A 20,809-nucleotide genomic window follows, 5' to 3' on the forward strand; every position below is an offset into this window, starting at 1 on the left:
CGAGAGGCGAAGGGGGAAGGCGGGGGGGGGAAAGGGCGAGGGGAGACCCAAAGGACGCGGCGGCAGCGGCGGAGACAGAGGTGGCGGCGGGGGGGGGGGGTGTCTCTTCCCCTCCGGGCGATTCTTACCCAGATCGTCCATCACGGGCCGGCGCAGCTGGATCCGGACTCAGAGCCGGCAGTTGCAGGCTGGGCGGCCCCCTCCCCAGTGACGCGCCTTCCCGGAGCGCGGCTCCGCGTTGTTGCCGCGCCCGCCCGTCAGCCCGACTTGGCTGCCTTGCCGCCGCCGCCGCTGCTGCTTCAGTTGCGGGTGACCATTTATGGCAAAGGGGATTCGCGCTCGGGCAGGAAGGATGGACGCGCCCCCCCGACACACACACACACACACACACACACACACACACACACACACACACCGCCGCAATCCGCCCCGACGCGGAGCTAGAAACACACACGTCGCGCGGGTGTTCGTGGCCTCGTGTCTACTCCGGGGAAGATGGTTAAATTAAGAGCGAGGGACCGTCGGACCATCCAAGTGAACTCCCCCCCCCTCCCGCCTCTCCAGGCAGGACGCCCCGCTCCTAGTGACATTTTGGAGGCGTGGGGTGAGGGGTGGATTTTGAGTCCCAAATGGGGTTTTTTTCCAAGAGGCGACTGGACTTTCTGGGTGGTTTCCCCCCTCCCCTTGAGGACGTTTCGCTTCTTGTCCAAGAAGCTTCTTCAGCTCTCTGGAAGAGCTGAGGAAGCTTCTTGGATGAGAAACGAAACGTCCTCAAAGAAAAACCAGAAAGTCCAGTTGCCTCTTGAAAAAAACCACCTTTGGGACTCTCATCTCAAAATCCACCCCTCTCCCCCATTGCCCCACACCTCCAAAATTCAGTAGGAGCGGGCCTGGATGGATAGGGTCTGGGTGACAGAACCAACACAGACATTTTGAGTTGAGGGTATCAGGATTTTGGAACCGTTCTGAAGAACTCCCCGGACGCCCCTCTGGGAAGAATTCTGTGATACGGAATGAATGTCAAGCAAAGAGGCGCATTCCCACGTGCTGCAGGGTGTTGAGAAGTGAGAACCTCCGGGAGTTTCCAAAAGAGGCGGCTTTTTCAGCTTCCTTTTGCAAACTTCTAGGCCCCTTGGGTGGGCGAAGAAGGGGATCCTTGATGCTTAAGAGAAACTAGCACTGTGTGGCTATATTAACACACAACAGTAGCCACAACAATGCCAGTGAGAGTTAAGGAAGAGGAGGACGTACAGGTAGCCCTCAACTTACAACAGTTCACTTAGTGACTGTTCGAAGTGGCACTACTGAAAAAGGTGACCTAAGATCATTTTTCACATTTACAGCCGTGGCAGCATCCCCATGTCACGTGGTTGACATTTGGATGCTTGACAACTGACTCACAACTTATGATGGTTGCAGCCTCCCAGGTTACTAATTCAACAGCCATGGTGATTCACTTAACAAATATGGCAAGGAATGTCGCAAAACAGGGCAAAACTCACTGAACAAATGTCTCACTTAGCAACATAAACTTCGGGCTTAATTGTGGTCATAAGCAGAGGACTACCTGTATGAAACCTGCATCCAATTCTAATTGAACAATGTTCTATATAAAACAAAGATTCCCAGCTCCTTAAATCATCTTAAATCAAGCTCCAGGTGTCCCAACATTTGCACAGGCATCTTTCTTTCCCACACTTTTTGAGGTTCACATCCAGAGAGATGTTGGGCACCCATAAGGCAAGTCCAGTTTAAGCAGTTCTGTGATATCACATCTGTTTGCCCCCAGGTATTCCGGATGCCAAAAAACAGAGAAAGAGGTTTGCGGTTCTGGAATTAAGGAGTGGTTTTGTGAACGATGATATTCCTGTCTGGGGAATCGTGGGAGAATTTAGTCACTGAATCATTGAAATGATTTGACTCAAGAGGATTTTTTTTTTGGGGGGAGGAGGCAAGATACAAAGAGGGGGCGGGAATCTGAACAAAAGTTGGAGAATGAGAGAGGAGAGAAAAAGTCATCAAATATGGATGCTAATGCAGTCCTGGGGCAGGATGTTTTGATGATCAACAGAAAAACGTCCCTGAGCACCTTTTCCTATTCTGTTGACTCTCCCCAAAATCCACTTTCTGAAAGCTGGTTCTAGTCCACGAAGCCAGCTGGGTTTCACCTTAGGCCAGCCACTTCCTCGCAGCCCTAGGAAGGAGGCAATGAATGGCAAACCATTTCTGGAAAAACTTTGCCAAGCAAACTGCAGGACTTGTCCAAGAATCTTCAAGATAGTCAAGACACGATTGAACAGTAACACACACACGGGGATGGGGGGAGGGGAGGAGGAGAGAGAAAGAGAGAGAATAAAAAGAAAAACTGAAAAACGGCAAATGTACAAAATGTTATCAGTGAGATCGAGAAGCAGTTAGCTGTGAGAGTCCTGAAGCAGAAAAGGGCCTATTCCAGGCCTCCTAAGCCAAATATACACAGCCTTTTCCTCCCTAAGGAAGTCTCCGTGTGTGCTTGTGTACTCAAGAGTTTGCAGGACACAGCTGTAGACCCTAATCTCTAGTTACTAAGACCAAGTAGAGGTTTCACAACAACTTTTCTGTTGCAGCTCTGGTATGTACCAGATGTGGTGGGACTCAAGTCTTCTGACATCTGGAAGATGTCTAGATGGAAAAGTTAAGGTACATTCTGCTATTTGAGTACAATTCATAGACAGTATGGCCTGTGGAATGTACAGGTAACCCTTGATTTACAGCCATTCGTTTAGTGACGGTTCAAAATTACAACGGCACTGAAAGAAGCTACTTATGTCTGGTTCTCCCACTTAACAACCAGAACAGTACCTTCATGGTCACATGATCAAAATTGGCAACCAGCATGTATCTACTAGGATGATTGCAGGGTCCTGGAATCATGTAGTCACCATTTGGGACTTTCCAGCCAGCTTCTCATGAGCAAAGTCAATAGGGGAAACCAGATTCGCTTAATGACCATGGTAAAAAGGCAGTAAAATCGGGCATGGCTTAGCAACAAAATTGGAACAACTTAGCAACAAAATATCTGGTGCCAATTGTGGTCCTAAGTTTCATCTGAATAGATTCCCCAAATCTTGTTATTCTGTATTTTTCTTTTTTCTTTTTTTTCTTTCTTTTTTGCAAAAACTGTTAAGCAACTCAGAGGATCATTCAATAAATCCAGTTTCCCTGGCTGGGAAGGTTGCAAATGGCAATCATTGCTCCTAGGGTGCTCCAACCACCATCAGTACATACCAGTTGCCCCCAAATCTGAATTTTATTCAGGCGACCATGCGGACACTGCAAAAGTGCACGGGCCATTTGTCACTTTTTCCAGTGCCATTGTACCTTCAGTCACTAAGAGGTCATAAGTTGAGGACTACCTACATCACGTTAACAACTTCCCTAAGTCTTCATGCACTGGCTTGTTTGTTTGTTTTTGAACTTCAACAACTTTAAGAAGTGTGGATTTTAACTCCTAGAATTTCCTAACTGGTATGCCGGCTGGGAAATTGTGGGATGGAAGTCCACGCATCTGAAAAATTGGGAAAGACTGTTCTAGGGAATAAGAACTAATCCAGAGGGAACATTTGATAAAGGCTTTGACAAGATCACACAAAACACGACATTTTGGCTATAGCAAAGGCTTATGCAAGACGTAAGAGCTGAATGCACTCTCGGTGTGGACTAGCAGAATTACAAAAGCAGAGGCGTGCACCCTATCCCAATTTTGGGCAAAGGACACAGGTTCAGAAACAAAGAAGTTATATGACTTGGTTTGCTTCAGTGCCAAAATGACAGCTCTGTGAAAAATCAGCTGCCAGCGCTGGTGGATGACTCCTGTGGCTTTCCATAACACAAAGCCCCGGAGATACGAAAGAGGATAATTTTCTCAATTTGGTTGAAGCTGCAGCAGAAGCAAGGGAAAAAGTAGCTAATGTAAGAATATATGCTCTCATTATCTCAGTGGGGGAAAAAAACTGCATATCTTGGCTGCTGCAGGATGTGCCCACGAATAGCAAAAAAAAAAAAAAAGGAACAGAATAACCAGATGACAGTACACCCTCCCCAAAAAGGTGGTGGGGGGGGGAAATTTGGACTCCTTTTCCCGCCCCATTCCAGACAAACGTGGCCTATAGAAACCAAGACTCTTAGGAAGTGGTTTCTCTCTCTCCCTTCTCCGGGTGCTGGAGACCATCTGGATGCAGTTAGAAACAGGCGTTTCCTGTTCTCAGCCTGGGAAGGCGGAGAAGGGGAGGGCGGGAGCAGGGCCAGGAGGCCTCACAATTCAATTCAAAGGGACGTAACTGGCATGAAGAGGGCAGGCAAATTCCATCCAGCTCTCTCGGCTTACTCAGCAGATCGGAGACCAGGGTATCCCAGAGGACTTCGGGCCGAAAGTCGGCAGCACGATATCTAGCCCACAGGAAAGAGAGTAATTGAATACATTCTTGGTGGATTTGCACAACGGAGTCTCTCGACCGGTTTTCAATTTTGATTTCGGCAGGCTATCCACGGAGCGCGAGTCTCCACTGTGAATCGCGAAGAGCTGCCCCGGTCTTTCTTAGGTGCTGTTGAGGAAATAAGGGCAAATTACACAGCCGTTCTGAGAGTTTTGTGGCTCTCTGTATTTCACTATGTACAACAGTTGATAATACATTTATCGTTCCAACTGCACGATCTTTTTATACCAAGTTCTCGGGACAACTGCTTCTTCGCCTCGTCTGGAAGGAGACGACATCTCAACCTCTGCCAAGTTCCTTCAGGTGCCTGGGGACATCAGGGGGGCTCCTGCTGACTCAGTTTCCTTCTGCTACAGTCACCCGCTTTTGATGTCTCCTTCCTGTGGAGAAGAAACGTCTCCAATCCCGAGACTGGGGTTCGTTTCTGAATTAACTAGCACCAGGACTGGGTTGCCCCATAGGCTACGTAGTCAAAGCGGACCCTTTTCACAGCTGGCCCCTGGCCAAAGGGAGACTCCCCCTCTTTTGAGTTTCGACCAATCAAAAAGCAGGAGTCCCTTTAGGAGAGGGAGGATTCTCAAAGCTGCTGAACAGGAGCTCTATGGCTTCTACCCAGGTCGGTTAGTCCAGCACAGTGTTTCTCGACCTCTGTGACTTTAAGAAGGGTGATGCACTTCAACTCCCAGAATTCCCCAGCCAGAATTCCTGGGGAGCCTAAGTCCCCCCAACCCCCTCTTAAAGTCAGAGAGATTAAGAAATGCTGTTGTAGCAGCTGGCGGGGCAACAAATCTTACTTCTGAAACCAGGCCTCTCTCTTTCTGCCCCCAGCATCACCCTCAAATAATCCAACAGTGCTTCGTCCCGCACCTTTCTCCCTGCTAGGCTCGAGTCCTGACCACTCTGGAGACCATCCGCTGACCCTTCTCCAAGCACCCTGCCGTTTATTCGCTTAACACTCCAACCGCTCCCTCCCTTGCCCGACCCACAACAGCACCAGCTGTAAGAACCGGGAGAGAGGAGACCGAAGGACCCATGGGTCAGCTTAGCTGGCCCTCCGAGCCACTGCCCCACGGGGATTCCAACACCACTGCCAGCAGCTTGGCAGCTAAACCGCTGGGATCTGCAGCAGATCGCAGCAGCTCTGCCAGGGCAGCAGCTCGGTGGCTGGAGGTCGACCCCTCCCGGATGAAAATGGATGCCACACAATCCCGAAGGAGACGGGGCCGGTTCTGCCGCTCGGCCAGCCGGTACACCTCCCCGAGAGTCCCAGGGCAGAGAGAGTCTTGGCACAAGGCCTCGTCCACCAAGGCCTGGAGGTCCGGGAGGAGATACTGTTCAGCAACCACCAAGATTTCTTCCGCTAAAGCGAGGGGGAACGGCGTTCCCAACACCTGGCAGGCCCTGCCACGACAGCCGTGGAGGAAATGGGTCAGAGCCAGGAAAGGCTCTGGGGACACGTCGTGAAGCATCACGGTGGTGTGGGACGACTCTGCAAAGCCCCCACTCAGCATGGCCCGGAAGACCTCGGAAGCGTCGCTGATCACCTGCCGCACGGCAGGCACCCTGCGGCCAGAGTCCAACTGAAAGAACAAGTCGACCCCACCTTCCGCCACCATGTGGGAGTAACGGCAAGGCTGTGAGGAGTCCAGGCGAGGCCGCTTCAAGGCAGGAGGCGAGAAAGAAGGTGGAGACGGAGCTGGGGAGCTCAGGAGGCGGGAAAGAACATCTGAGGTATAGAAGATTAAGTGGGGGTCATGGTCCCGTGCCAGGACCCCTAGCAAGATCCGCAGGCCAGAGAGGCCCACCAGCAGCTTCCGACAAACAAGATCCTTCCTGCAGCAGGGAGGAAACAACGAAAAACATTGCTGACCGTGGCAACTCAATCTCATTTCTCTCCCCACTCCTACTCCTGACAATATTTCTCCCCAAATTTGGAGCCACCTCAGGTGGTATGCACCCTTCTCCCCTCATCTTCCAGTTCCGTGAGGTTGTACCTCCAGCATTTACTGGTCGCCTCTCACATCTCGGTCTCTTTCAAAAATATCTCCCACCGTTTAAAGTGACCTCATCCATCAGAGGATAAGCAGCATGGATGTAGCTTCGAGATTCCAGAGTCACTAAGCCTCCCTCCTCCCAATGTTTAAACTTCTGGGGATCAATAGGAAAATCCGAGACAACCACATGCAAGGGCTGTATTTACATATTATTTCTGTTCTCAAAAAAACAGACTGCGTTCACACGAAACTCAACTGCAAAAAAGACCACCCAGGTTAACGTGAAGACTTCGGATAAGTATCTGCTGGGATTTTAAGCGAGTCCTGTGAATGCAGCCTGTGTCTCATTCCAAAAGTTTGCTGCCAGTTTGACCAGCTACCCAAGGAATAAATGTTTTTGCCCACAGGGTCCAGTTTGAGGCCTCTTCTGGTGCCCAACTCACCGGCAGATGAGGGGCAGCGCCAGCGCAGCGGATGCCTGGTCCGATTCGCAGCCTGACAGTAGCATGTGAGTGAGGAGCCCCACGCCAAAGGGGGACTCTGCCTGCACGCAGAGGTTCATCAGTAGCGCCTCTCCTGTGGAGCGGGGGGGAAAGCAAGAGGGTTAGACGCAGCGTCGCCATCCAGAATGGTAAGCTGTACTGACTGGGGAGAACAGCAGCCAACAATCTGGGTAAATCAATATGTCCTACTAACTTGAACGGTGTCCCCACCCCACCCCCACCCCAATTTCTCTCCCTGATCCGCTTTAAGCTAAAGAGGCCCATTTCACTGATTGCACGGGTAATCTCCCGGCTGAAAAGCAGTAAGGGAAATAATGTTCCCCATCTCACGCTGATGAACCCCAGACCTTCTCAGCTATAATGAGCCCCGGTGGTTAGAGAGCAGTACTGCAAGCTACTTCTGCTGACTCCTGCAATCGGGCAGTTCAAACCTCACCAGGCTCAAGATGGACTCAGCCTTCCATTCCTTCCGAGGTAGGTTAGTAAAAGGAGGGCCCAGATTGTTGGGGACAATAAGCTGACTCTGGTAAACCTCTTAGGGAGGGCTGTAAAAGCATTTTGAAGCAGCATGCAAGTGCTATGGCTATAGCTCTCGTGATCCCAGACAAGACCTCAATGAGAACTGCAGCTTAACATCTGGAACTGCTGCTTGTTGCCCATCCCGTCCCCAAGGCCCACTGAATGTTGGTTGATGGCACCACCTGTAATACTTAGAAGAGATCAGGAGTCTCCCTGCTGGCTTAAGGCTGTCAAGTTTGGAGACCCCGAAATCTCTAACAGGGGCTGCCGCAGTATCAAAGTCCCAGTGAGGTGGGACATTAGGGCCAAAGCAGAGAAGATCCCCAGTGCGAGAGCCACTGATGTCAGGAGTTCTCGACTGACAAACATTCGCCTAATGTCCATTCAAAGTTACGACGGCACTGAAAAAAGTGACTTATGACCAGTTCTCACACTTACAACTGTTGCAGCATCCCCATAGGCACATGACCCGCCATCCATTTATGATGGTTGCAGCATCCTGGAGTGCTGGGATTGCCATTTGCAACTTTTCTAGGGAGCTTCTGACCAGCAAAGTCAATGTGGTAAGCCAGATTCACTTAACGACCACATGGTTCACTTAACAAGTTCAGTGATTCATTTAGCGAACATGGCAAAAAGGTAGTAAAATGAACACAAATTCACTTAACAATTGTCTTCCTTCGCAGTTGAACCGACATCGACTCCAGTATAGGTAATCCACGGCTTACTACCACAATTGAATCCAAAATTTCTCTTGCCAAGTGAGACATTTGTCAAGCGAGTTTTGTCATGGTTTATGACCTTTCTTGCCACAGTTGTTAAGTGAGTCACTGCAGTTGTTCAGTAAGTCACATGGTTGGTAAGCGAATCTTTCCTTCCCATTGCTTCGGCTTGTCAGAAGGTCGCTAAAGGGGATCACGGGACACTGAAACCGTCATAAATATGAGTCAGATGCCAAGTATCTGAATTTTGATCCTGTTTAATGACAGTGAGGCCGCAAGAGTCATAAGTGTGAAAAACAGTCATAAGCCACTTTTTTCAGTGCCGTCGTTGTAACTTTGAACGTTTGCTAAATGAACTGTTGTTAAGTCAAGAACTACCTGTAAATAGAGACAAAACCCCGTTACAGAATTCTGGGAAGGCTTCCTAACCTAGGAACGTAGCCTGAGCCACCCAACACCTACACAGGAAGTCCTCAACTTACTATCATTCATTTAATGACTGCACCAAGTTGTAATAGCACTGAGGGGAAATGGCTGATGACATTTATGACCACTGCAGCATCCCCATGGTCACGTGATCAAAATTTGGCCACTTGGCAACTGATGGTTGCAGTGCCCCGGGGCGACTGGGTTCCCCTTCTGAGACCTTATGACAAACGAAGCCGAAGGGGGAATCCAGATTTACTTGTCCACCGTGTCACTAACTTAAGAACTGCAGTCATTCACTTAACAACTGTGGCAAGAAATGTTGCAAAACGGTGCAAAAGTCACTCAAAAACTGTCCTCGCTTAGCAACAGAAACGTTGGGCTCAACCGTGGTGGTTAAGTCAAGGGCTAATTGTAATCCCAAGGAAGCATGTTGGCTAGGATGAAGGGAGCCATACATCCGTCAGAGGTGGGGGAAGGTTGTCCTAAACAACGGGGATAATCACACACACACACACACACACACACACACACACCAAGTTCCTTGAATCTCCTGGGATCGTCCGGACCACTTGTCTCCTCTTCTTTGGCTTCCCCAGTGATGGCGGCAGCGGCTTGTTCAGGGGACACGCCCAGTATCAACCAAGACCGGATGAGGGAGGGCCCGTGGGAGCGCACGAAGGCTTCCAGACAAGCCGGATTGCAGGTGAGGCGGTGCAGCAGCCGAAGGCAGCGGGACGAAGGGGAAGGGCTCCCGGTGACGTAACGCAAGAGTCCCTGCAGCGTGTCTGGCGTCACCAAACTCCGGCTAGGATCCTCGGCTTGAGAGAAACGGGAAAGGAGCAGGAGGGCTGGCGCTTCGGGAGCGTGGAGGTCTGGGTCGCCCACGTGGGGAGAGAACGACAATGGCAGGGCCAAGGAGAGCCAGGGAGATGACACCTCAGGGAGAGGGAACACGCCCTGATACGGCGGTGTGCTTTGCTCCAAGGAGGAGCGGAGCTTGGCACGCCGTTTAGATGCCTTGTGCTCCTCGGGAGAAGCTGGGAGAGCCTGAACATTCAGCTTCGGAGAGGCCAAGCACACTTCCTCTGAGGCTGGGGATTTGGCAACAGGAGCGCGTGACGGCTGGCTTCGGTCACTGTGGCTTGGAATCACGATCAACGGAATGGAGTTGGCCCCGGGGCTGTTTTGGCTGGCTACCAATGTAACCCAAGGGGATTGTTCAGCTCGTCCACCGACGTTCTCTGAATTTGGCATTTCCTCTGGCGTGGAGGAACAAGGCAGCTCTAACGCATCATCTCCAGATAGAACCTCCTCCTCTAAATTTGCCAGTTCTGACCAAGCCAGCTCCTTCGGTGTCTTATTGGCCCCGTCTATTTTTTCCTCCGTATTCCCCTCTGAATGTGGGATCTCCAAAACAGCTTCTGGGTGGAGTTTTTCAGATTCACCCGACAAAGGTAATGCTGTAGGACTGAGGTTGTGATCTGGAAGAATCCGGCCTTTTGTTGATGAGTTTAAAGTCTTTGAAAGGCTGGGCTGCCCCCCAAGAGGCAAATCCAAGAAAGGAGAATGTATGAAGTCGGGAGATTCAGCTCCAGAGTGGATCTTCATCCCAGACGTGCTGTGGCAAGGTTCTAGAGATTCATCTTGCAGTTCTTGGGTGGGACTGATTTCTCCTCGGGCCTCCAATTCGGAAAGGGTGACATCAGGAGACCACTGGGGAGAAAGATCTCCCGGACTGGAAATATAACCTTCTGAGACAAGCCAGGATCTGCGTTGGGGACAAAGAAGAGAGACACAGAAGAATAAGCTTTGAAATATATGCATGGTGGAAGGTCTGGAGTGGGGAGAGGAGCACGTTTGGCTAAAATCACTGGTAGAAAAATTCTGTACGGATTGTACGCTTGGAACTCTCTCAATTGCAAATTTTTCAATTATCCAAATTAGCAAGTCAGAAGATTCTCCTTCTGCAGAGCGATGCTGCCACAAGCCATCCATGCGTGGTAGAAAGAAGGTGTGCCAAGCCATTCGGGGCACAAAGCCCACTGGTTTATAGTTGCGTCCTGACACTGGATTTTCACGTTATTACAATGCAGTGTATTCTCAATCTCGACAACTTTTGAGATATGTGGACTTCAACACCCAGAAGTCCCCAGCCAGACACTGGGACCAGAATTTCCGTTGCTAAGCAAGGCACTTGTTAAGTGAGTCATGCACGATTTTACAACCACAAGCCACAATTGTTAAGCAAATCATTGCAGCTGTTAAATAAATCATACAGTCGTTAAGCAAGTCTGGCTTCCTCCACTGCCTTTGCTCCTCTGAAGGCAGCTGGGAAGGTTGCAGATATTCATCACATGACTCCAGGATGCTACGACGATTGTAAATACATGCAGGATGCCAGATGATCCAAAATTTGCTCATGGGACCCCAGGGGCATTGTGAAAGTCATAAGTGTGAGGACCAGCTGTTGTAAGTCACTTTTTTCAGTGCCATTACAACTTTGAATGGTCACTAACTGAATTCATGTAAGTAAAGGACTAGCCCCTTCGAACTGAACTTGACTCCTCTAGAGCTTCTAGGATTTTTTTAATTTCCAATTACTTGGAATAGGCCTGGTATTTCCTGCCAGTTTCCCATCCAAGTATAAACCAGGCCTGATTCTGCTTAGCTTCACATGGTCAACTAGGCATTTTCATCTGCTGAAGGGTTTTCGGGAGTAAATCAAATAGGAGGCCTCAAATTTGGAACAATTCAACTTCCCATTAAAAGAAAGAACTGGACCTGTTAACCAGGTGAACTTTACAGGAAGAATGCAGAAGTGACTCTGCAGAGCTGGCACTGATCAGAGTTGCCCAGCTCTGCTTATCTCTACTGCCTATCACTTCCTTATTTGGATATTTCTGTCTTTTTCAGTTTGCCAGGGCTATCCTAGAATTCCAATTTAGGAAATCTCAGAATCGGATATCAGAGTAACAGAACAGAATAACAGAGTTCGAAGAGACCTTGTAGATCAACTAGGCCCCCCCGCCCCCCCCAAAGCAGGGGACCCTACACCATTTCTGACAGACTGCAGTCCAGTCTCTTCTTTCAGTGATGAAGCTCCTACAACAGCTGTTCCCAAAGTGGGCAATACCACCCCCTGGGGGGGGGGGGATGCCTTAGGGGGGCACTAAGAGGCAAGGGGGCCAGCAGGGGGCACTAAGAGGCGGCACGGGGGTGCTGGAGGTGGGCCTCTCCCAGGGCACAATTCAGGGGTGAGAAAAAATCCCGCCACCGCGTTCAAGACGAGGACCTGCAGGATCACCCCACTGACTTGCACACTCCAGTGCAAGGGGCTCAATGGGGTGATCCTGCGGGCCCTTGCCCCGAACGCAGCACTGGGAAAGGAGAGCAAAGCCAGAGTGGCTTTGTTCTCCTTTACAAACATCCCGCCGCCGCCGCCGCGTTCAGGGCAAGGCCCCGCAGGATCACCCCATTGAGCCCCTTGCACCGGAGGGACCTGCCCAAGCAAATCCAAATGGAGCGGTGCATCAAGTCAATGGGGTGAGCCTGAAAGAGGGAAAGAGAGAGAGAGAGAGAGAAAGAAAGAGAGAAGGAAGGAAGAAGTAAAAGAGAAAAGGGACAGAAAGAAAATGGGACAAAGAAAGGGGGCAATGGAAGGAAGGGACAGAAAGATAAAGAAATAAAGAGGGAGGGAGGGAAGGAGGAGAAATATGAGATATCTATTCTAGTCCAATCACCTGCTCCAGCAGGGGTTAGAAGGGAGTGTGTGTGTGTGTGTGTGTGTGTGTTTTCTCCTTGTAATTTACCAGTACATTTTGATTTTGCCTTCTTCAGAAATGGCACTGTAATACATTGGGGAAAAGTAATCTTTTAGGGTGGAGATCTGGTCCAATGGATCCTGTTTAAAGCCTCAACAAAATGTGAGAGCTTCCTGATAGTCTTGGCCATGTTTTGTCCACAAAACTTTTAATTAATAGAAGCCAAAGATGTTTCAATGTGGAAAAGGGCCTCTAAACTAGGCCTCATTTCAGTCTGATGCATCAGGTCTCTCTCTCTCTCTCTCCCCTCCACCCCCCTTTCTTTGTCCCTTTTTCTTTCCCTTTTCTCTTTCTTTTCTTCCTTCTCTCTTTCTTTTCTCTCTCTTTCCCTCTCCCAGGCTCATTCCATTGATTTGATGCACTGCTCCACTTGGACTTGCTTGGGCGGGTCCCTCCAGTGCAGCGGGCTCAATGGGGTGGACCTGCGGGACCGGCACCTAGAATGTGGCAGAGGCGGGACTTTTGAAAAGTAGAGCAAAGCCAAAGGTCGAAAAATTTTGCTGCAAAGAATCACAAAAGCTTCTGGGCTGTGCACAAGAAGGGACACACATGTCAATGCAATTCAGCAACATAAAATAAAGAAATACAATTAAAACAAATCAACAAGAATCGGCAAAGCATCTCTGATTAGATTTTATTCACTACTAGAATCTAATCAGAGATGCTTTGCCAATTCTAGTCCAATGACCTGCTCCAGCAGGGTTAGAAAGGTGTGTGTGTGTGTGTGCGCGCGCGCGTGTGCATGGCTTTCAAAACTCCAAAAACAGGTCAAGTAGTTCTGGGGAGGCCAGTCATAAATTAGAACACTTGCTAAGCAACCGGCCATTGAGTGAGGACCACTTGTATTTGCTTTGCCAGTCACCAAACCACACCCACCCAGTCACATGACCAGCAAGCCATGCCCATCCAGTCATGTGACCAGCAAACCACACCCTCAAATTAGGCCACACCCACAGAAATTTGAATCCCGCCCATGGGTGGGGGCATTGAGGATGAGTTTGTAGCACCAATGGGGCGGTGGACTGAAAAAGTTTGGGAACCACTGTCCTACAACTTCTGAAGGCAAACTGTTCCATTGATTGATTGCTCTCATGGCCTGAAAAAATTCTTTTTATGTCTAGGTTGAATCTCTCCTTGATCAGTCTCCATCCATTATTCCTTGTCTGGCCTATAGGAGCTTTAGAAAATAGCTTGACCCCTTCCTCCCTGTGACAGTCCCTCAAATATTAGAAGACCGCTTTCATATCTCCCCTGGTCCTTCTCTTTACTAGACTAGCCAAGCCCAGTTCTTGTAATTGTTCTTCATATGTTTTAGCCTCCAGTCCCCTAATCATCCTGGTTGCTCTTCTCTGTACTTTTTCTAGAGTCTCAACGTCTTCTTATAGTGTGGTGACCAAAACTGGATGCAGTGACTCTAGGTGTGGTCTTACTAAGGCTTTATAGAGTGGTATTAGTACCTCCCTTGATCTTGATTGTATCCCTCTGTTAATACAACTTAGGGTTGCATTAGGATATGCAAGATAAACAGCTGTTCTTTATTTAGGCTAAAAACCGAAAGAATCGACGCAGAGTTTTCCTTTTTTTGAATTTTCTGCTCGTGTTTGTTGCTTCTTTTCTCATCTTCCCAAATGGGCTTTAGAATGTTTGGCAGCTTTTCATACTTAGCTCCATCCATCTCTGAGTTATAAACCTGCCTTTTCCTCTGCAATACCGGTTAAGAGAATTGGGGTACAGGTTGTTCTCGACTTACAAACTGTGTTTAGTGACTGCTGAAAGTTACAAAACGGCACTGAACGTTGCAGCATTATGACGGTTGTAACATCCCCGTGGTCATGTGATCAAAATTCAAACGCCGGGCAACTGATTCATGCTTATGACAGATGGCAGTGGCCCTGGGGTCATGCGATTCCCTTTTGCCACCTTCTGTCAATGGGGAAGCCAGATTCACTGAATAACCCTGTTACTAACTTAATAACTGCAGTGATTCACAAACAACATATATTCGGGCTCCGCTGTGGTTGTAAGTCGAGGACTACCTGCACAATGCTTCTTAATGGAACCCCGAGCTCAACTTGGCCAACTGCTATGAAGCAGCAGACCCAACGTATCTGTTGAACGGTTCCTGCACCCAGATGGCCTCCAGGCTAAAACCCGATTTACCTGAGGCTCTGAAAGCTGGAACTCTCTGCTCCCGTCAAGGCCTGCTCTCCTCGCCGACCCTCTGCAGGAAAGTCAAATGACGCCGCGTCTTTCTCATATTCTCGTTCTTCCTCCTCCTCCACCTGTTTCCGGCCCGCCCACTGGCTCTGGGCAGCCAGCCTGCCAACCAGCAAGGGCACCAGTCCTCCGGCCTGCAGCATCTCCAGCGCTTTCTCATCATAGAAAAAGGCCACAAAAGCCACCACCACCCGCGCATGCAAATAGCTGTGGCATCGGTCCCGCAAGAGGGAGAGCAGTAACTCTAACCCTCCGGTCTCACGCACCCGGCTCCGATTCACCGCCTCGCAGCAGAGGAGGCACAAGGCTTTCACCAGTGGATGGAGTGAGGGCCCAGGTGCCCCGGTTCCCCTCCGGCGTTGGATCTCCCCCACCAGCAGCTCTACCCCGCCAGCGTTGCCGATAGCTGGCCTCAGCATGCCCTGCAGACAGAGGTTGGCCAGGACCGCGACAGCCGATTCCTGCACCACCTGTTTCTCGTGGCTGGCTAAGGCCACGAGGGGCGCTATCCCCCCTCCCAAGCTGAGCTGCTCTGCACAGTCATGGCTGCAGCCCTTCGACAGCTCCAGGAGGGTGCGCACCGCGGCTGCAATCAGGGGCCCGTCCTCCAGGGAGGAAGCCAGGCGTTCCACGATGGGGCGGACTGCCCCCTGCTGGGTCAGCACTAGACGATGAGCAGGAGTATCGGCCAGATAGCGAATGGCCCTGATCACGCTCTGCAAACATTCACTGTCCTGGGATCTGGTGAGGACCTGGATTAGCTGGGGCACGGCTCCTGTAAGGAAAAATATTTGGGAGGTGAGAAAATGGCAAGGAAGAGAAGTCCGGTCACAAGATCCTACAGTCTAAACATGAGTCAGTCCCACTTCCAGATGTCTCAAATGACAGGTAGTCCTCAACTTACAACAGTTCGTTTAGCGACCGTTCAAAGTTACAACGGCACTGAAAAAAGTGACTTATGTCGAGTTTTCACACTTATGACTGTGGTAGCATCCCCATGGTCACGTGATCAAAATTCAGTTGCTTGGCAACTGACTCATATTTATGAGGTTGCAGTGTCCGTGGGGTCATGTGATCCCCTTTGGTGCCCTTCTGGCAAAGTCCATGGGGAAGCCGGATTCACTTAACAACCATATCACTAACTTAACATGCAGTGATTCACTTAACAAATGTGGCAAGAAAAGTCACAAAATGAGGCAAAGCTCATTTAACAAATGTTTCACTTAGCAACATAAATTGTGGGCTCAATTATGATCGTAACTCGAGGACTACCTGCATTGCAAAGGATTTACTATGTTAAATGAATTCCACTGAGGAATTTTTATATATGTACGATGCCCTTCAGAGTTTGTCCCAAATATTATCAGAATATATAAATTGTAATTTTTTTTTTTACTATTTCAAGCCCTCAGAATAGCCAAGCATATTAGACATGCTAAAGATACATAACAGAATTGATAATTATCTGCATATTTGTAAGGGGCAGCTCAGAATGGGGGAACATCCATTTGCCCGAGGGTGCCTGATACTGAACAAAGAATCTTTATCCACCATGCCATATTGACTCCAAACAATTCATAGCTGTTAAAAAAAAAACCTACCTCTCTCTCCCTGTGTGTATGTGTGTGTGTGTGTGTGTGTGCGTGTGTGTTCATAGTGGAGAAAGGGACGAGGAGAAAGTCTAACTAACAATGTTGGAAAATAAACTTGAAGTACCCTTTAATGGTTAAAGGGCAAATTGGTGAGAAAGATAGCTATACCTCCTAGGTCACAGATACTCACTTACTAACCACAATCGGCAATGTCGCTAAGTGGCACGGTTATTAAGTGTGACATTGTGTGAGTATATCAACTTACATCAATTTCAGCCGCAGTCATTAAGGAAATCACCTGCAACGCTTAAACACAACATCAGGCAACTCCAATTTAACAACTTCCTGCTGGTTTCCCCATTGTCTTTGCTTGTCGGAAGTCAGCCATGAAGGTTGCAAAAGGTGATCACATGGCTCTGGGACGCTGCAACTGTTGTAAGTATTTACCAGTTGTCAAAACACCCAAATTGCAATTGTGTGACCTCAAGGGCTATGGCCACAACTTTGAGGAATGGTCACAAATCTCCTTTCTCAGCATTGTTGTAACTTCAAACATCATTGAATGGTTGGTAAACAAGCACTTGTGTGTAAATACATACACATACTACAAATCTCAAATCCACACTTAAACAGACCCTACCCTCTTCCCCACCCAGCCCCTGTTCAACCTGCTTCATGGATGGCCTGGCAATTTTCTGAGTCTATAGCCAAGTTGCCGAGTGCCCGTGCTGTCCGATTCAGGATACTTTCCACAGCAAGTGACTTCAGGATAATAACTAGAAACAGAGAAAATGGTGAAAGGTTGCAATTTGATAATGGGGTGGAGGGGAGTCTTGAATCATTTAGCCTTTGAATCACTTTCTGCTAAGAGGCAGGTATCTCAAGGATAGGCAATACTTGCCAACTAGTGCCAATCCAATCCAACTGTGTATTATGGAATATCAGCTTCAAGAAACCAGTTTGGTGTCATGGCCAGATTAAAAACTGGGAGATTGTGAGTTCTAGTCTTTCCTTAGGCAAAGAAGTCAGCTGGGTAACTTCTGGCCAGTCCCTCTTTCTCAGCCAAACCCATCTCACAGGGTTGTTACTCATGGGGAAAATTAAAGAAATAGCATTATACATGCTAGCTTAAGCTGTAAAAAATAAAAGCAGGATATGCATCTAATTTAAAGATAAATACCAGCTTCCTACATTTTACATATTACACCAAGTGCTGTATGATAGTAGATATTTCTGAAAAGTTGCAAGTCTCTTCCATGCTCTTCTCATACATGCACTTAAGAAATCTTTTCACTGCTAGGGCATGTGCTGGTATAAGCTCCAATTTAAAAAAAAACATCTATCAGCCAATTCTTGCAGGCATTTAGTTATCCAAACACAAAGTACTTGGCATAGCCTTATAACTTAGCATTAAAGACAGTCTGATAAAATCAAAAGGTAAATATTAATAGAACCTAAACTTGTTTTTGCTGGCTTGAAACCTTGTTTTTGCTAGCATTCCACTTCCCCCGCCCTTCCATTTTAAAGGACGAAGCTGTGGTATTCACAATATTAACAGGCAGATGGCGTGCTAAGTAAAGGAACTGCAGACCTAAGTTACAAGCCTTGCCATAATTTAGCTGTTGTGTGTGTGTGTGTTTGTTTTTTTAAAGGATCTAGACAAGCATTTTAGCCCAACCACAAATCTAACTTGAGATGCTCCCAGTTTTAGGGATGTTCTACGGTTAGGGTGAAACACAAAGCTCAGATTGGCATAGTTAAGATTGCAAGATACTATGTTTAAGAAATGAGAATTACTTCTAGCTGAAATCCTATCTAAAACTAGGGTGGGGGGTGGGGGTGTTAACCCGAGCATTATGCTTGCCCACTTCCAACATCCTGAAGTTCTTTTTAAGGTTATCATCCTTTTGAATCCAAGGTTACCCACCATCTGATTTAAGGGGGCATAAAACTGATCCCCCTTCTCTCCCCTCCCCCAGCACCCTGATTTGAGGAGGAAGCCCCACCTACAGGAGGGGAGACTTGGGGGGGGGAGCAGCCGATCTTGATGGGCACAGGGCTTCCCCCTCCCCACCAAGGCTGCATCTTCTTCACTCTGCATCTTCTTGGCAAGCCGAGATTCCCTTCCGAGGCCCTGCCGATGCCGCGGACTTCAACTCCCACAATTCCCGTTGCAGCTCGCCCATCAACCTGGCTGGCTGGGAATCCTGGGAGTTGAAGTCCAAGACCTATCCAGGCATCAGGCTCGGACGGGAGACGTTAGAACAGCCCCGGGGGCGACAGGGGGATCTTCCCTAGCCGTACCCCCAATTCTGCCCCCCCACACACACTTTTTCCACTCACCTAGCGGCGGGATCCCCCCAAGTTCGCGCACCTGGGTGCGGGTGCCCTCTTCGGTGCAGCAGTTGCCCAGGATGCTGAGGGCTAGATCCAAAGTGCGGCGCGGTCGCGGGGAGCCAGACAGGATCCCCAAAAGTGGCGCTAGTCCCCCATGGATCCTGAAGTGGGCAATCCCCCCCGTTTTCTTAATATGCTGGGTCCTGAGGGCCAACAAGGCCTTGCCCAGCCCCGGCTCGATCCCCCTCTGCAGCTGGGCCAGGCAATAATCTAGGGAGTCGGTGAAGGTAAAGGCTCCACCCCCCGAACCCCTTAAACCAGCATCCGCCATCTTGGGGAGAATCCCCTTCCTAAGGGCCGAGGGGGGAATAAGAATCAAAGGACGGGGCCCAGGGGCACGCCGGGAGTTGTAGTCCTTCCTCCCAAGACAAAAGGGACGGAGCTTAGCAAGGGGCGGAGTGATGCATGACGGTAGTTGTAGTTCCTTCCTTGTCCTTTGTGATAAATAGCGTTAACAGGAAGGACTGCAACTTCCATAGGGCTGTGCGCCAGCAAATGGCAGGCTTGAACGTATGCAGCAAGGGATGACGCGATCTAACGCAGTTCCCATTGAGAACGTGCACTTGCCAAAAATGGGAGGAGTGGAGTGGAGAAGTGCATTCTGGGAGTAGTAGTGCTAGTAGTAGTAGTGGTAGGCTAGGATTTTTTTTTTTAACAATGATTTTGTGTTTTGGAGCAAGACGATGCGTATCAGTTTTTGGGAATTTCAAGACTCAACCCCCCCCCCCCAAAAAAATGTATTAATATGTATTAATTTTATTAATAAAATTTAATTTTTAATTTCATTTTATAGTAATTTTGTTTCTATATTAATATTTTAATGCTGTTTTGAAGCATAAGACATTTCCGTATTAGGCTTTGCGTTTAAATTGTAGTTAAATTATGCAGCATGCACAGTGAGGTTCAGAACACTGTAAGCAAACTTTTAAAAGGAATGCTATAAAAAGAAGAGAGATCTCCCTTCAAAAATGCTGGCTCAAATCAGCCAGCATTCCTCTCTATCTTCCATCCCAGATTATTCAATGACCAGGGAACTGATTTATGTTGGAACTAACACATTTGTATGGCATGAGATTGGGAAGAAGAAAAAACTGAATAAAATTAAGACAACAGGTCTTACCATCAGAGGAGGCACCTCAGAAAATCACCAAAAAGCAACTAAGTGCTTTGTTAGTACAACGGACTTACAATTTGACTTACAACAATTTTGACTGTTCGAAGTTACTTACAGCACTGAAAAAAGTGATTTATGACCGTTTTCACAACTTTGATCCTTGCAGCATTCCCATAGTCAGATGATCAAAATTCAGACGTTTGACAACTGGCTCATATTTATGACAGTTGCAGTGCCCCAGAGTCATGTGATCACCTTTTATGGTGTGATCCCATTGACAAACAAAGTCAAGATTCATTTGACAACCTTGTTATTAACCTAACAACTTCAGTGATTCATTTAACAACTGTGGCAAGGAAGGTTGTAAAATAAGTCAAAACTCATTTGACAAATGTCTCAGCAACAGAAATTTTGGGGCTCAATTGTAAGCCAAGGACTACCTGTATTGTTGATTTTTTTTCCCAGGGGGTGTGAGAAGCTGAAGACATTTTCTCCCTCAACTCTCAATATTTGCATTAGGTATTATGTCCCTTGGTTGGAGAAGGTGAGCTTTGCTTCATTTCCTGAGATTTCAGATCTTAGAGCACGGCAGGGCAGAGGGAAGTCTAAAGAGACAGAGACAAAAAAGAAAGATCTTTGTGGTGCCATCTGGCACATAGGGGGGCATATGTAGGGGGGGCGTGCATAAGCGCGCCAATTGTGCCTACCATCCCTGTCCTATTGGTTTTTTATTTTTCTTATAAGTATCTATCTCATGTATTCAAAACTATATTTATTCTTATACCTGTATATTGTAAGCGATAATTGCCAATGATCATATGTGTGCCCCATCTTCTTTACTTTGAGCAACCCAAAGAACTTTGTCAGGACAAAGATTCTTCTCTAGGGAACTCCACCAGTTTGACTTCTCTGAACTTCTATGCAGGGGTGGGATTCTACCAGTTCGCACCTATTTGCCAAACCAGTTGTTAACATTCTAAGCAGTTTGGACAACTGGTTGTTAGAAGAAATTACTGGTCTAATCCT

The 20,809-nt window shown here is 48.3% G+C and overlaps 2 protein-coding genes across 2 annotated transcripts in view; both read right to left on the minus strand.

The window, feature by feature from the left end:
• TGFB1I1 (transforming growth factor beta 1 induced transcript 1) overlaps positions 1–512 on the minus strand; it is a 32,938-nt gene extending 32,426 nt beyond the window's left edge. The window contains exon 1 of the mRNA XM_026711941.2: positions 129–512. Within this exon, the coding sequence (XP_026567726.1) occupies positions 129–141 (13 nt within the window). The 5' untranslated portion in view covers positions 142–512. The remainder of the gene's footprint in view (positions 1–128) is intronic.
• Positions 513–4,616: 4,104 nt separating this feature from the next.
• Positions 4,617–19,018, minus strand: ARMC5 (armadillo repeat containing 5). Its single transcript, XM_026711887.2, has 6 exons — positions 18,616–19,018; positions 16,941–17,048; positions 14,624–15,455; positions 9,176–10,410; positions 6,913–7,045; positions 4,617–6,308 (listed from the first exon to the last, which is right to left on the minus strand). The coding sequence occupies exons 1-6, from the start codon at positions 18,938–18,940 to the stop codon at positions 5,513–5,515; spliced, it is 3,429 nt and encodes a 1,142-aa protein (XP_026567672.1). The 5' UTR covers positions 18,941–19,018; the 3' UTR covers positions 4,617–5,512.
• Between the last annotated feature and the right edge of the window lie 1,791 nt (positions 19,019–20,809).

This window comes from Pseudonaja textilis, chromosome Z (genome assembly GCF_049901715.1).
Source record: "Pseudonaja textilis isolate UNSWEBS1 chromosome Z, rPseTex1.2, whole genome shotgun sequence".
NCBI classification, from domain to species: domain Eukaryota; kingdom Metazoa; phylum Chordata; class Lepidosauria; order Squamata; family Elapidae; genus Pseudonaja; species Pseudonaja textilis.